Source organism: Malurus melanocephalus, unplaced genomic scaffold, assembly GCF_030028575.1.
Source record: "Malurus melanocephalus ecotype Western Australia unplaced genomic scaffold, MMel_1.1 scaffold_10, whole genome shotgun sequence".
Classification (NCBI taxonomy): Eukaryota; Metazoa; Chordata; class Aves; order Passeriformes; family Maluridae; genus Malurus; species Malurus melanocephalus.
The window spans coordinates 5,001,772-5,017,495 of NW_026623242.1; the positions used below are offsets into that span (position 1 = coordinate 5,001,772).

Sequence of the window (15,724 nt, forward strand, 5' to 3'; positions counted from 1 at the left end):
AGGAGAGAAAAAGTAAGGGAGTGGGCTAATGGGTATCCATTAAACTGCCTGAATTCTTCTAAAGGAATTTTTTTCCTGGGATTTCCTTGCCAACATCATTTTAGAACGACAATTATATTAAACAAGTGTTCTAAAGCTATACAGGGTATTCTGGGAAGCAGAAATGGCCTTGAATCCTTTGCAAGCATTGTTCAGCAGCAGCTAAAACATGAGTGTGTTATCAATACTGTTTTGATTGAAGATCCAAAAAATATCCCACATGAGTTGCTATGAAGAAAATTAACACAATCCCAGTCAAAACCAGTATAATCCCTTAAGCAAAATGCACAATAACAACTGCATCTCTAGGTATCTAGAGTCCACACCAAGCCCATGGAGTCACCTAACAAACCTTGACCTTGTTTTGGGCTGGTTGTGGTGAAAAACATATTGGTACCATTTTCATTGTGACAACGCATTACACAGAGCATCAGGAATAAAACTTCATTGGGACCAGAAATGCAGAGTGGTTTCTCAGTTTCCTGCTGCTGCAGATGCATGGGGTGCAACATGGTTCAGGAAGTAGAGAAGCTGGTGGCTGAAGTGATGGCCTGGAAAGGAGGATCTACCCACAACTAAGGCACCCAAGGAGCAAGTGTTTTTCTGTGCATGCATCCTGGGGGATGCTCTGTGTTTTCCCTTAGGGTGTGGGAGACCAATCAAGCCCTAAAAGAGAAAACAAGGGGCCTGGGGAGGAGAGAGGTACAACGTTGTGACAAAGGGGCCCATGTCTCTGGCTGTGAGCAGGAGAGCACATGCAGTGGGTGACCYGCACCCCACCAGGCTGCCCCATAGCTGTGCCCAGCCCTGGCACAGCTGTCCCCACTGACCTGCCCCTCTGCAGTGTCTGCCTCCTGTGCAGCACAGCTCACCCCCTTCAGCTCACACCCAGAGCACCAGCGTATGAGGACCAGCAGGATTTGGCCACTGAGACTGATTTGGGGTAGCCATCACGCCATGGTCCACATCCAACAGATCCCTTGGGCCTTGGTGCAAACAGGCCAGTGTGTGGACACAGGGAACATCCAGTCCACATCTGTCCTCCTCTCACGCCCACATGGACTTGAATAACACTCCAAATCCACCCACCTACTCAATGGGCAAAAGCACGAACTCTTCTATCTCTGAAAATAAAATCACCTCCAGCTGAGCTCCCAAAGGCATGCTCCTACAGAGAGATTTGGAGCACATCCCCTGCCTCCCACTGCCTTGTGTCATGTGGTACAATTTGCAGCTTATGCCAAGCACATGATATCGTGAAACACCAAGATGTGGCATTATATAAATATTTCTGTGATGATGTGACTACTCTGCAAAGCCATGGAGGCAAGGGGAACACAGACAGGGCTGTGACATGTTTGTCACTCGCTGCACAGCTCTTGCTTCCCTGACAGCAGCCCAGGGGGCGAAGCCCACCACAAAAGGAGAAAACACCCTTGTGAAATTCTCAGAAGGGGACACAGACACATGCTGYAGCACTGTGGTGGCTGTCACATAACACTTCTGCTTGGACAGGCAGCCTGTTCCATCTGAGTCCCTAAAAGTTTTGTCAGGAACTGCACAGCTTAGTAAGATTTGGATACTGCTACCCTTTCCCCACACACTACTGCCAGGTCCCAACCAAGGCAGCCAGCTGCAGGGCTGAAATCAGACCCAGACCCAAAAGAGTGTTGGCAGTGCTGCTGGCAGTGCAGCTGTAACATCAGAGCGTGCCCTGCAGAGGACAGCCACACTGCTCAGTGGGCTGGGCTGGGCTCTTTAGGAAGGCAGCGAATTAAATCCCAGGGCTGGCCATAGACAGATGCTTGCACCTCTCAGCTCTGTGTGCTGAAACTTTTATGGGGAATCAGACAGCTGCAGTCGCAACCCCTTCCTTTAGCTTAGACATGGTAGCAACAGCCCCACCGAGACAAAGCCAGGCCCACAGATCTCTCCAAGGACCTGCTGTGAACTACAGACCATAACCTGGAGCATCTCTGTTGCTGAGCATATGCCTGCCTGCCCTGCCAGCTGTTACAAAACTTCTCTCCTGAAAACTTGGATAAGCAGATAACATAGTTTGTTTAGTATTTTTAAAAAGACACAGGCAATGAAGAAATTATTGAGTAAAGAAATTACTGTTGCTGCCTAAAGATTGGAATACAAATAAGTGAAAAAGGCTTCCTAGTAATAGGGACAATAGAAGTTTAGAAATCATGCCTTATTATAACTGTCCTGAGGACTATGAATGAAACTTAATTCAGAGATTCCATCTAGAACTAGAATATAAAAACTTTTCTTGAAGTAAATTCTTGTAGCTACCTTTGAGGGATATTTAATTCCTGACAATAATTTAGCTAATGCATCTATTTTCATCATATTTATCTTGTTTCTGAAGAAATTCACTATTACAGTAAGGCTTTAAAAAGGGCAGAAAGAATCATGTCAGTATTTGTCACTATTTTTTTGATAGCCTATGACATATTCAGCACTCCAATCATTCTGCTCAGGACTATTRTATTGATTGGTAAATGAATAGTTCAGTGAATATGTAGTTGGAAAATCTAATTTGTGAATTTGATTTCTAAGCCATCATCTCTATCTGGTTTTTTGGCATGTCCCTCTGCAGTGGCCCAGGCACTGGACATATTCCAGTTGCAAACTGCTCTTCATTGACAGCTGTGCTGCTTTGTAGACAGCATTTTGTGGTTCCAGAATTTAATGTTCCCAACTGTGGCAGCCATACAAAAGATGCTGCAGAGAACTGCAAATTCATTCCAAGCTGGGCTGGACGCAACTGCAAAAGGCAACATCTCCAACAAGTTTTAGTTGGCTTCAAAAGGAGTCTCAGTCCTACATGCCTCTGTCCTTGCAATTAATTTCCAAATTTACTTACCTTTTCCCTTCCCAGCAGCTCTCATGCAGGCTACAGCTGCACTGTAATGAGGAGACAGGCAAAGAAGGCATTTGGTAAGTCCTGAACACAGGATGGGCAGAGTTGAAGCTAGGAAAACTGCAGAAGACAGAGAGCAGTGAAGGCACATGAAAAGAAAACAAGGGAATAATCTACATAGTGTGTTCAGTAGACTGCAGAAGGAAAAAAAGAAAGCAAACAGGTAAACAGGAGCTTTGCTTAAAGCTTCTCACATAGCCAAACCCTCTTCCAAGAAGTGTTCTTGAAGTACACCAAGAGCTCACGACAGGATGGTTTCACCAGAGACTTCTTGCAACACCAAAAAGTGAGAAGCAAGCTCAGGAGTCAGTATCGGAACATGCCCGTCCCATGTGCACCCGAGCATGCGTCCCCTCCCAGGTAGGCTCTGATTGTTCACTCCTTTCCTGTCTCAGAAGAACACAAGTGCTGAAAAAGAAACTATTTCTGAAGCAGTGAAGGAGATATGTCCATTTCTTGTCACTGCACATATGCAAGACCAAGCAAAACACTGTGAAGAGCACTGGAGCAGGGCCATGTTATTTCTGTACTGGGCCTCTGTCCCCACGACAGGAGCGAGACAGATCTGGATACTTTTCTGTCAACAGGCACTCACAAAGATAAATTTGTCAATGTGACCCATAATAAAGAGGTATCTAAGATAAAGGTAACATCAGTTTCTAGACATGAACGATCCATCTTCTTTAGCTCTGGAGAAAAAACCCTAAGCAGCTTGCTCAGAGTTTGCACCAGGCGTGCACACTGGTGCTGCCAAACTATCTGCAGTTTTAAAAGATGCGTAGATGTGGCACTTAAAGCTAGTCTAGTGCTGGACTTGGACTTTCCATGTTAACAGATGGATTCAATGATCTTAAGGGTCTTTTCCAACCTAAACAATTCTATGACTCTGTGATGCTGATGATAAATGTCCTGGAAATGCCCATGCCATTAGCCAGTTGCTTCCCAAGATCTAGTCTTGATTAAGTAAGCCAAGGACAGTTTTGCAATTCATATTAGTGAGGTCAATTGACGCTTGCACCTTGTTCAGATAATGTCTTGCATTGAGGAAACACTTCAGTACAGATGAATTACAATTACAGATGAAACTATTAGTGTTCTCTGAGCACAGTCCTCATGCTTTGAAGCTCCCTAATTGCTCCATTATTCACAGATTTAAAGCACAGTTCTCAAAGGTTAAGTAGAGGTTATAAACAGCAGTAACTAAATAAATTTTGTTGCTGTGATTTCCAAACAAAACTAAGGAGAGTTTCAGAAACGTAAGAGTTACAGACAGTGTTACAACACTGATATAGGGAAAGCTGTATATTTTCATTTCTGTGTGGTCACAGCTCATGTGGCAGATTTCATGAGTTCAAGAAAAACATGTCCTTCAGTAGTCCCTCTACTGCCCTTTCCAGCATTCCAGTTCAGAAAAAAACCTGACTTTTTATGCTAAAGAGATACAAAAATTGCCTCTAAACAATGGCATCATCTGAAGACTTTCAGACTACCAAACTTCATTGTACCAAAAAATATTCATACCGTGAAGAAAATAAGATTTTCATAAAACCTCGGTGCTGCATTTAGTCACAAGCAAGGAAATCCCTGTAAGGAACTGAAAATCCATTCTATATTTAGCATCAGCTTAATAGGATAATGTGGCTACGGTTTACTACTATTCAGACTGATGGAGTTTTGCATTGTTTCACTGAAAAGGCCAGGCTTCTTTAAGAAGTCTGATCTTGCTGCTTTTGCAAATAAGCTGTCTTAAGGTCAAGGGGAACAACTTCCACTTTCTTCCTTTGGTACTTCATTATCTTATGTAAGTTTAATGGTGCTCTGAGGAGGCCAACAGAAAATTGTCTGCTTTCCGTGTTTTAAAGAAAAGCTGCTCGTAACATTCTGCAAAACAAAAAGCTGTTAAGGTACAGTCATCTATTACAGCCTCAGTGTTTCCCAAGGAGCATCTTTTTCTGCACAGTATAATTCATGTTTGCAATCCTATAAGAATCATACAATCACTAAGTTTGGAAAAGACCTCTAAGATAATTGAGTCCAACCATTAAGCCAGCACTGCCTTGTTCACTACATTCCCCAGTACCACCTCTACAAGACTTTTAAATACCTCCAGCGATGGTGATTCCACCACTTCCCTGGGAAGCCAGTTCCAGTTTCAACTTTAAATAGTACTCCCTGACATGCTCTCGTATCTTATCCCCAAATCTCATTTGAGGAGAAAACTGAGAGCTTCATGTGGTAACAAAATGTAGCAGTGCTCTAACCAGATGCAGAACACAAAAGGTACATATCCTAAAAGTTTCAGATTGCCTAGCTGTGACCCGGGTTTAAACTGATCTCCAGTCTTCCACCTGCAAATAATACAGAAGATGTTACATGAAATGCATAATGTTTTTGTGCCAAATTTTCAAGAAGTGTCCACCTCCAACTTCTTTTTTTTTAGTATGCTAGAATATTGCCATCTGCGAATGTGAAGCTGTGAAAGCATGAATCTGAAATCTGTCAGCTGTTCATCAACATGCTCGTAATAAAAAAATGCAAGTTACAGAAGGTTGGGTTGTGGGGAGGAGGTTGAGGAGGGTGGGGGAAGCAYGCATATTTTGCCAGAAGGCAAGGAGAAGCTGCACCTAGACCAAACTCGGGATGCTTCTGCAGGCTGTGCTGCAGAGACAGGAGCTCTGCACCACTCATGCCTGGCTGGAGGGCATCCCTGCCTTCCCATGGATACAGCATGTGATAGATCCCTGTCTCTGGGGCTAGAAATCAGACACCTCTGCACTTTCAGTATGCCCCAGCGATATTCACTGAAGTAAGAGAGAAATGCTCGTCATGGCACACCAGCTAGGTACCCAACACCMAGCACTAACAGTTCAGTATTTGCTCCTGAGCCAACTCATGACTTTTAAAACCCACCAATTTTAAAATAACTTGTCTCTTGGGAAATTAAATAAATAAAGACTATTTCCAAGGGGGAAATAATGTATTATAGAAATATTAATATTTCTGATAACTTTGACTTGATAAAAACCTTTTGTCTTTTTTTGTAATTTCTTCTCATTCAGTTAGTTTTCAAAGGCTCTATTATGGAATCGTTCAAGCCACTGCTTGTAATACAGCATATTAATAAATTAATTTTCTTTTTCTAATAGTTTTCCRTTCCAATTTCCTTTATCTGACTTCTGCATGATTTTTTCAAATGATAAAATGCTCTCTTCTTTCATATAGTTAATTCATTCATGACTTTTAAAATTCATATTTCACATTAACTGTGGTTTGCTCATGTCAGATTGAGCCCTTCCCCCTATAGTTTTCAGTTACCCATCTGAACAGATTCCTTAAATTTCCTTCTCCTTAAGCAGCTTTAATTTAATCCAGACCTTTTGTAAGAGAACTTTCATAAATAGTAATTATTTCACACATGATAAAGCCCCCGATTACACAGGATTATATTAATTATAATTCGCTCCATGCTTCTTAGCAATTCTGGCACCAGTTTACGGTACACACCTATAAATACTTATAATGCAGTGTCTCAAAATTTGCAGCAATAGAAACATTTTCTCAGTGCTGAATGAGGCCTCATAAGAACAATAACTGCCTTCAAAGTCCAAACATCCCATAATCTACTCATCTCCACAACACATCACAGCTTTTGATCTTTGCATAAACCCTGTTGTTGCATGTCAAAAGAACGCTCATTTTTGATATCTTGACTTTACAATTTTAAAAGGCAAATGAGCAACAGCCTCTCCTAAATTGTCTTAGTGKATGCATTGCTTATAAACTCCTTGTTTTCCAGCTTTGATTTCTAACTCTTAAGTTATACTTATTCAAGGATTAAATAGGTTTTTAGACTCCTAATTCAAGCCCAGAGATGGCCACAACTACCCTTTGGTGGTTATTTGATCCCCAGAATACCCATACGGCATCTTCCTGCTTGCACCAAAACTCCTTTCTCCAGGTGCAATTTTGCTTCTGATCGTTGCATCTACTTTCCTTTAAAGGATAGCCAAAAGGGGAAGTGAATAAGAATGTGTATCCCAATCTTTATGTTATATCTGACAGAGGAACTGCAGTACCCTGAAGAGTGAGGTTTTGCCTTACTTAGCCTAAGAAAGTTAAACCTTGGTACCCACCTGTAATGAAAATGCCCTTTCACTCCTTCCTGACCCCAGAAGCAGGTGAGGAACAGGAGAGAGCTGGTGGTTAAGCCAACTTTTCCTCCTAGAATAGTCAGAGTTGGGTTGTAGTTTCAAGATACATGAATAGTTACAAGACTCACCAGCAGCTTGTCCTTCAGGTGTGATTTAAAAGAAAGCATTTAAACATGTGCTTGGTACTCAAGGACAAAAATACTGCTGAGTCCCGGAAATTCTGGACACAAAGTCCTTTGTCGGTGCAGATCCATCCAGGCTTGTTACCATCCAGAGACAGTAGAAGATGTCCGACATCATCTGGCCATCAATGTTTTCTGCAAACTTGACCAACAAAATGCACCCTCGTGCCCTCATGCCATCTGGGGACTGTCAATGTCCCTGGGCAGCACTGAGGGAAACCAGACACCTCTCTCTAGGAGCTTGGGGCAGAATCTCCCCGGGTGACTGGACTGGAGCTGGCAGTGAGCCTTGTGCTGGCTGACCAGTACCCCTCGTCATCACTTGGGTATTGCTCACAATCACCGTACAAAAAACTTTTATGGGCAAACTCAGCCCAGWGAGCTTTCCTGATATATCACTGTAACACATTTTCTAAAACTTGAACACCTGTTTTCTGATCCCATTTTCTGGAACCGTTCTYCCATTACAGCACATATGCCAAAATACTGTACTACAGCCTCTAAGATCATATGTAAAAGCTGTACTAGCCACCTCACCCCTCTCAGGCACTCTGCTTGTGTATTTGGGGATTTCTCATTGCCTGAAATACATTATAAAATAAATTTTAAGCAACCTTTTATCACCTCCTTTTTAGGTTGACTTCACACCAGGATGCAATAAAACTCCCATCAGACTTAAAATACGCAGCCTGACCGCAATATCCACCTGAGGCATAGGGTCATTAACAAGCTGATAGATTTTCAATTGTTGCAGAAGCCAGCTCACGCTACTTTTGAATTAGCTCCTCATTTATTCCAAGAAGCTGGTTTGAGAACTGGAATGGTAAGTGGCAGGCAGGGGACCGATACAGCTAAAGAAAGCGCATGAGCCAGTTCAGAAGATGTGTTCCAAGTTCCTCCCCAGGTCTTTTGCCTTTTATTCTCCAATTCAGGTATTACATTTCCACTGGTTTCCACCAGGATTGTGCATGCACCTTGACATGTTCACAGAAGTTCCACGATACAGAGTTTCACAACTGGGACAGGTCCCTACAATCGGGACACCAGGGTGACAAAACAGATTCTGGAGAATTTCCCACTGAATAGGATGGGGAGAACATAATTACCACATCGTAGCACTACAATGTCTCATAAACACAGAATAGACTAGATCCATTTACCACAAAAATCACAGAAAGTAACTTATCAAAGAATATATATTTTATGTAAAATATACATTTTTAGAATATAATTTTAATACAACTTTTATACTTATTGATGTCGGGTTTGCAATACTTTGAATTAAAAAAAAAAAAAACCACAAAATAGTCTTGCTGCCAGAATTTTATTTCTGATAATACTTATAGTTTGAGATAACAATGAAAGAAGACTGTGTGCTGTGAACAAAGTCAGTGATGTTTGTCTGCAGTCACATTTTTGTTATGAAAGTGAAAAGCAAACTTAGRACTTGGCATGTACACTAGAATTCATAACAATTTAGGTCATGGCAAAATGAGAAAGCAAGGACTTATGCAAACCTACTCTGGTCAAATTTGTGACTTTTGCAATATATGCCATTAGTATGACAGGAGTCAAGACAGATGTAGTTTACATCACTATCATTACAAAGCGTGTCTTTGTATGATCCACAGCACAACTTACTGCAGGAACCAGGAATAATAAACACAGGGGTGTGGGTCTTTGCATGGAGCCTTAGCAATGATGACATGAATTCAGCTTTCCTTGATATAGATAAAAACTGATATTCCATGCACGCACGTTTTATTTACACTGACTCATCAACAGTGACTTGTCACCCCTTCCTCTGGCAGCAGTAATTACGAGCGGTCTTTCATCTTCTTTAACAACCTCTACTTCGCACGCAAACTCTCAGTGACTTCCTCAAGGTGTCAGTTGTTTATCAGGGCCCATTCAGCAGCAGCAGTCTCTTTCCAGTACARTCCTTGGTATGGCTAAATTCCATTGTCCCTTTTTCAGCAGTCAAAAATCCATGATAAATTCTGTACAACACTGTAGTTAATATAACAGCAGCACCAGATATTATATTAATTCATTTGCTAAAAGCTGTTTGCAATTATCTCTCTATTGACAATATTTTACCAAAACTAAATCAATGTACATCTCTAAATATCAGAAATGTATATTTTGATAAATACATTATTGTACAAGAATTCTGACATGCAGGTCATGCTATGGGTTAGGCTATATACAGAAGAACATGTTACATGGTCAACAATAAGTTGTATTTCTTTTCCTAACAAAAAATAAAACATGACAATCAGGTATTATTCAACAATTTCAAGGATCTCTTAAGCTTTCAGTCATATGGTCTCCCCCATGTAGTTCTAAAACTCTAGGGTAATTTTTCCTCACCAGCCCAGAACCTCAAATTTGCCATTGCATTTGTCCTGTTGCATAAACAGAGGTTAATATTGAATTAAAAAAGCCACTAGAAAAGATACAGTTTCAAAATTGTAATGAATGCTGGTTGCTAAGAGGAAGATTGATGCAATAGGCAACCGGTCAGTGCTGAAAAGCCGCTACTAAATCTCACTCGAAAAATCTTAGGAGTGCACACAAGTTAGTCTAGACAATACTAACTGCACTTGAAAAATATGCATATTTCTATCTATACACACATGTATAGTCCATATGAAAAAAAAAAAAAGAGAAAAGGGAAAAAAATGTTCTCAGTTCAACTCAAAAGAAGGGGGCATTTTAACGGTATCTCTGTGCTTTATGGAGACAGATGGAGAATACAAGGAGACAGGTTGCAAAACAGACAGACAAACAACATATAGGACAAAGCACCTCAGAAAACATTGACTGAAGAAATTTTTGAAGCCCATGATCCAGAGGTATAAGGCTGGTCAAAAACCCGACTTGAGAACTACTACCCTCTTACAGCGGTACAAAAAAGCCCCCAATAATCATTTCAATTTCACTTGGTACTCAGCTTCTTAAAATGTTGAAGAACCCTGGAGTAGAGAAATTACTACAGTACCAAGCAGCACTTGCTAGATTAAAATTGCAAGTCTGGATGGCGTTTACCTTTCTTGCATGTTTTGTGCCTTCCCCAAGCCATTAAGAAAGAGATCTGGCTTCTGCTTGCGTGTAACCAGTAATGACAACCTCTTTGCAGTTATCTGTGTGCAAACAACCGGAGACATTCAGAACTCTGATACAGCAATCCAGTACCAAAATAAGTCAATCACAAAATAAAGTCGTTTATAAACAAGTAGATAGTTAAAAAATAAAGGAAAAGGTTAAACAAAGAAAAACAATCCCACATGCAGACCAGTTTATCAGTGCTTTCATTTCAGCAGGATGGTAACAATGTGAGAACACACATCCAGAGCCCTCTGTGGTCTCCACGATCGCCAACACTGCTTGTCAGGTGATGGAGACAGGATGGTCCATGCAAATGAGCAGACCCTTCAGAGCAGACATCTTCAGAATGGATTAGAGTCACAAGAAATGGAAGTTCAATGGAGTGACAATTACTTGGAAGCACATTATTTTAAGTAAATCTCCCTGAAAATATGTTTATTTATTGAATTTACTGGACAACGGCATTCACTAACTGTCCTTTTATTGCCACAGGAACGTAGGACAATATAGTAGATAAAAGGAGAAATGCTACCTGAAGTAATCTTTAAAAGCCAAGACAAAAATCTTCAGCTACCCAAGTGGCTTGTCTTACTACTGACAGTTGTATCATGCAGGAGCTGGACCATCTTTGTGGACCCTACGCTTAATGCTACATTTATTTCCAACATGTGGTAAACAGTATTTGATTTACTACTATGTAGCCGATTGATGCCACCTGGTTTACAGGATGGAAGGGATGGGAGACCGAGAGCGCCTTAGAGGACAAGGTGAGCTGTAGGGTGATGTTACTGGAGACAGTCGCAGAGCATTGCCTGTCAAGCCAGCTATGTTGTTTAAGCTTCGAGATTTTTCATAGCCTTGTGTGAGAAAATGCACAGACATCAGTTGAATTCAGCCAAAAAATAGACAAAGACAAACAATACAATGTAATGTAATCCAAGGAGCTATCAGGGACTCAGAGGGAATCTGCCTGCAAAAGAACTCAGTGCTGAGACACATTACTTCTGAAAGATATTATGAAATAAAATTATTTACAATTTAATGCATCTATTTTTCCCCCCCAAAAAATTTAACAGACTGCCACACAAGAGTTCTGACCTGCTCTTTCACTTCCTTCCACTTAATAGCACTCTGTGGGCTTCAGCAGGGCTGCACAGAGCACAAGATAAAGGACCCCACCAAGGTGACTGAGCTATCTGGCTAMGCATAATCAAAAACCCATTAAGACAGACTACAGAAACTGTTAGAATTATACAATCTCTACTAAAGTCAATTTCTAATAAAGGACAATTTTTTCTTTAAAATAAATAAACCAGAAACCAGATAAATTTTATGCGGTATGTGAGAATCACTTTTGCAGAGGACTGAATCATAATCTGAAGCTTCATCTTCAGAAATATTAACCCTCAGACTTTGTTTCTAATTTTGAAGTCTAGTAAGACAGCAGAGTTCGACATATTTGTAAATGTCTCCTGAATGGCAAATATAAAATATTGAATTTGTGCTTCTTTTCCAGATGATTTGAGCAAAATCAATGGTATTAATCCATGTAAGCAAGTAGTAAATAATTAATCATTAAATGAGGCAACCACATAATGCTTCACAATTTGAAGGGAACATTGCACTGGCRGACATTTCTGTTCACATACACGGTCTAGCTACCTACTTTTGCCGCTATGGATTGTTTTCACCTTGTGGAGGCTATGCTGTAAACAATGAAAAAACTTGGCTATTCACTGCATCACTATCTTCATATTCAAGTATTTTCAGTAGCTCCTGAATAACCCCATTTGTTACGAACAGAATCTGCTCATCGGTTTGAAGAGAGATATCAGCAAGGAAAGACAACAGAGATTAAGCTGGGCCTTGCTCCTCAAATAGATGGATATGTTTCACTGCAAGCATCAGAAGCCTCACTGACTTCAATGGCACTACATATTTCCTTCAAGACAAATATGCATTTAAGCATTTGTCAGGTTAAGGTGTTCAGGTATAAATTGCTTACAGTGAAATAAATAATGAGACTTTTTCCACAGAAACTGTAAAATACCAATGACAAAAAAGTTAAACACTACATGGAATCTTGGCAAGCTTTTTCTTTTTTTTTTCTGATTTTAATGGCTACTGGCTCAAATTCCAGATCCCTAGGTAACTGCACCTTAATGAAAAATCGTATCTTAGGCTCTCCCCTTACAACAATTAACATATTTCTTATCTACTGAGTCTTGTATGCTATAAAACTATACTTAAAGCAAATGCATAATCTCATGTCTGCTAAAACATTGTGCAATGTTCTCTCCAGATGTCAAGTGCAGACTACACTGTGGTACTACACAGAATTCTGATACATTTCTGAAACAGTCTCCAATTTCTGAGTTTCTATCAGTGTTTATACAGATTAGAAAGAATTATGTTTGAAAAGGGAATTGAAGRGAAGAGCAATGCTAGTGTATATATTTAAACTCCCTGTAGAAATAAAGCTTATTAAAAAAATCCCCAAAATAATCAGGCAACTTTTTTACATAGAAACGAGGAAAGTAGTTTTTAAGATTATTTTCCTGCTACTCTTCTAATGATAACAGGAAAGAACTGATAGAGGAAGATGACAAAGATTACAAATAAAATAGAAACTCCTAAAAATGAAAACCAGACACACAAGATGAACAGAGAGAAACATTTGATCCAAACCCAGTACTTTTCAGGTATTTCAGTGGATCAGCTCTGAATCAGTATCATCTTGGAGACTGGAGATAAAATGCTAATGCAAAAAAGCTCAGATTAAACTATACTTGAACATAACTAAGACTCAACCAAGGAACAAACCAAACAAGAAGGATGTACCAAAAGAAATAAAGAAAGGAACGGGAAAAAATTACAAAAGTAGTAGATTTGATGTGTGAATGAAATTAAGCATTCAAACCCATTTGTATATTACTTGAAGACATTTTCTGTTCATGGGCTAACTTACCTACTCTGTACAAAATAGCCTCCAAAGCCAGTAGCTAGTACATTTCAGCCACAACTGAGATTATCATCAGAACAAGACAAAGAGCACATTTCTCATCAAAAAACTGTCCATTCTGAACTCAAGCCCCAGTTTTCCAGTAAAAACTACAGAACCATTTTCTTTTAAATCTAAATTTACAAATTAAGTTGTTCCAGGATAAAATATGCTTTACTGTTATATAAATACATCTTTAGTAGCTGATAGGTAACTTCTTTTATTATTTCTGATCTGTTCTAGTCATGGTTACTGCCATAACTTGATGAGTGAAGTCAAAAACCTGATCTTGCAAGATGCCATGGCAGTCTACCTTATCCAGTTGTTCTTGACCTCCTCAATGATTATTTCCATTAGAGATACTTTAAATAATCCTAGTTGTTGAGAAGACAGTATGAAATATACTCTCAGTGGAAAATGTAGTAAATCTGTGTGAAACCATGCTTGCAATGAATTTTCATTTAAGCGAAACATTATGTGCAGGGGTATGTAAAATGCCGGAGCACAGAGACAGTCATACTCTTTGCAAATACCATACACATGGAACTGCTTGTGTGTCTGCCTTCACAGGTTTAACTTACTGAGCTCAGGCTTTGAAGAGTAAAAAAGAGCATTTTCAGAACAACCCAAAGAGAATTCCTTTTAGAGAATATGGCTCTCTGGGACAGCTGTGGTTGCCATACACCAAGAAAGCTTAATAAAAAAAAAAAAAAAAAAAAAAAAAAAAAAAAAAAAAAAAAAAAAAAAAAGCCAGGAAAATCTCAGGCAAAAATATCCAGTGCCACATGGCCACTTCAGATGAACTCAGTTGAACAACAACACATCAGCACTCAGGAATGTAAAATCTCTTGGAATGGCACAATTTCAGAAGAATATAATTTGCCAAGAAACAAAACCAGCTCTTCTCTACAAAAATGGGAAGACTACCCCTGGCCCAGCTGACCTTAGGTTTGTGTCCTGATGTTAGGCTTGCAGCCACAGCCAGCAGCGGCCTGATGGGGTAAAACAGTCATGGGGGAGATACAAGTAAGAAACAGTTTTGCTGTTTCTTGAGCAGTGAGCAATCAGACTTGAGGAAGCTGAGTAACTAGAAAGGCATTTTTAGCACTTTGCAAGGTCAAGCATTGTTTCGCTACATAGTTAAATTATAGTTGGGTTAAACAGTCTTTTAGTATCAGTGGTATATTGGCAAGGGAAAAAATATTTTTTTTTTGCATTATAAGCACAAACTTTTATTCAAAAGAAATCTTAATAGCATCTCAGGATATGTTTTTTTATGTTCAGAAGAAAATTGTTGCTTACTTCTGACATTTCAACCTTTAACTGTATTCAGCTATAAATTTTGTTAAGTTGTTAAGAGCAGGACAAAGTTATAATATGATTAATTTGTCTTTTAGAATGACAAATTATGCCGAATGATGAGTGGTTGAATGAGCAAGGCCTGAATTGCAGGCTTTTCTATTAGAGATTACAGACAAATGAAGACATAAATGAAATGAGGGTCCAACATCAAGCACATTTTTGAAGACTAAAGGAGATGAGTGTTTCTAAAAGGAAAAGAATGACTAGGAGTAAAGAAAAAAAAAGATACATTGTGAGTATAGTCTTTCCTCTTAGAGAATTGTGCACATCATTTTACTCTAAGATGGTTTTTCACAAGCACATTGCTTAGTAACCTTTTACAATCTAATGAAAGAAGTCCATACCTTTCCTGATCCCTCCATCAGTAGCACACGTGTAATCACCTGTGGTCAGTAGGAAACATGTTCCCCCTCTTCTGTTTTTGTCTCTTGTACTAGAACGTCTGATGGGAGGGAGCCTTTCACCAGGTGAGAGTGGCTGCTCACTTTCTGCACTGTCTTCACCTGATAACACTGGTTAAAGCACCATGCCCATTTACAGACAATAATGAATGAGGAAATGAGACATCACAAAGAGCTTATGCTGAATGCCAGATATTCCCATCACTCAAAAAGTAGTTATAAAATAAGTCATTAGAAGAAAACAAGACTGCAATTCATCATTAATCAGTATAAAATGGCAAAAGGTATATTTTTTGTTCAGGAACGAATGATCTTTTGACTTTCTTGTTCTTCTAAAATTTATATAAAATTAGATTAAACTAACCTAAATTAAGAAATAGTCAAACCAAGGCTCACCTACTCTGGACTGTAACTTGTCAGAATGCCTTGGATATTTCAAACACTTATTTACTATTTTGGCTATTGTTTGTGCTAAAGAAGAGGTCATGTTAGGCATTTTTGCTTAGAATATATTGTTTAACTATTTAAAGACAACACCTCACCCA

At 39.5% G+C, this 15,724-nt stretch overlaps 1 protein-coding gene across 5 annotated transcripts in view; it reads right to left on the reverse strand.

The window, feature by feature from the left end:
* Nucleotides 1-8,122: 8,122 nt before the first annotated feature.
* Nucleotides 8,123-15,724, reverse strand: part of KCNC2 (potassium voltage-gated channel subfamily C member 2) — a 96,904-nt gene continuing 89,302 nt past the window's right edge. Inside the window, exons 3-5 of one of the 5 annotated variants that reach the window (XM_057377946.1) lie at nucleotides 15,123-15,290; nucleotides 10,356-10,450; nucleotides 9,272-9,314 (exon numbers count right to left, since the gene is read on the reverse strand). In XM_057377946.1, the coding sequence (XP_057233929.1) occupies nucleotides 10,389-10,450; nucleotides 15,123-15,290 (230 nt within the window). In that variant the 3' untranslated portion in view covers nucleotides 9,272-9,314; nucleotides 10,356-10,388. Of the gene's footprint in view, nucleotides 9,315-10,355; nucleotides 11,273-15,122; nucleotides 15,291-15,724 lie in introns of those variants that run through there. The other 4 variants (XM_057377938.1, XM_057377970.1, XM_057377955.1 and 1 more) reach the window with 4 other exon arrangements.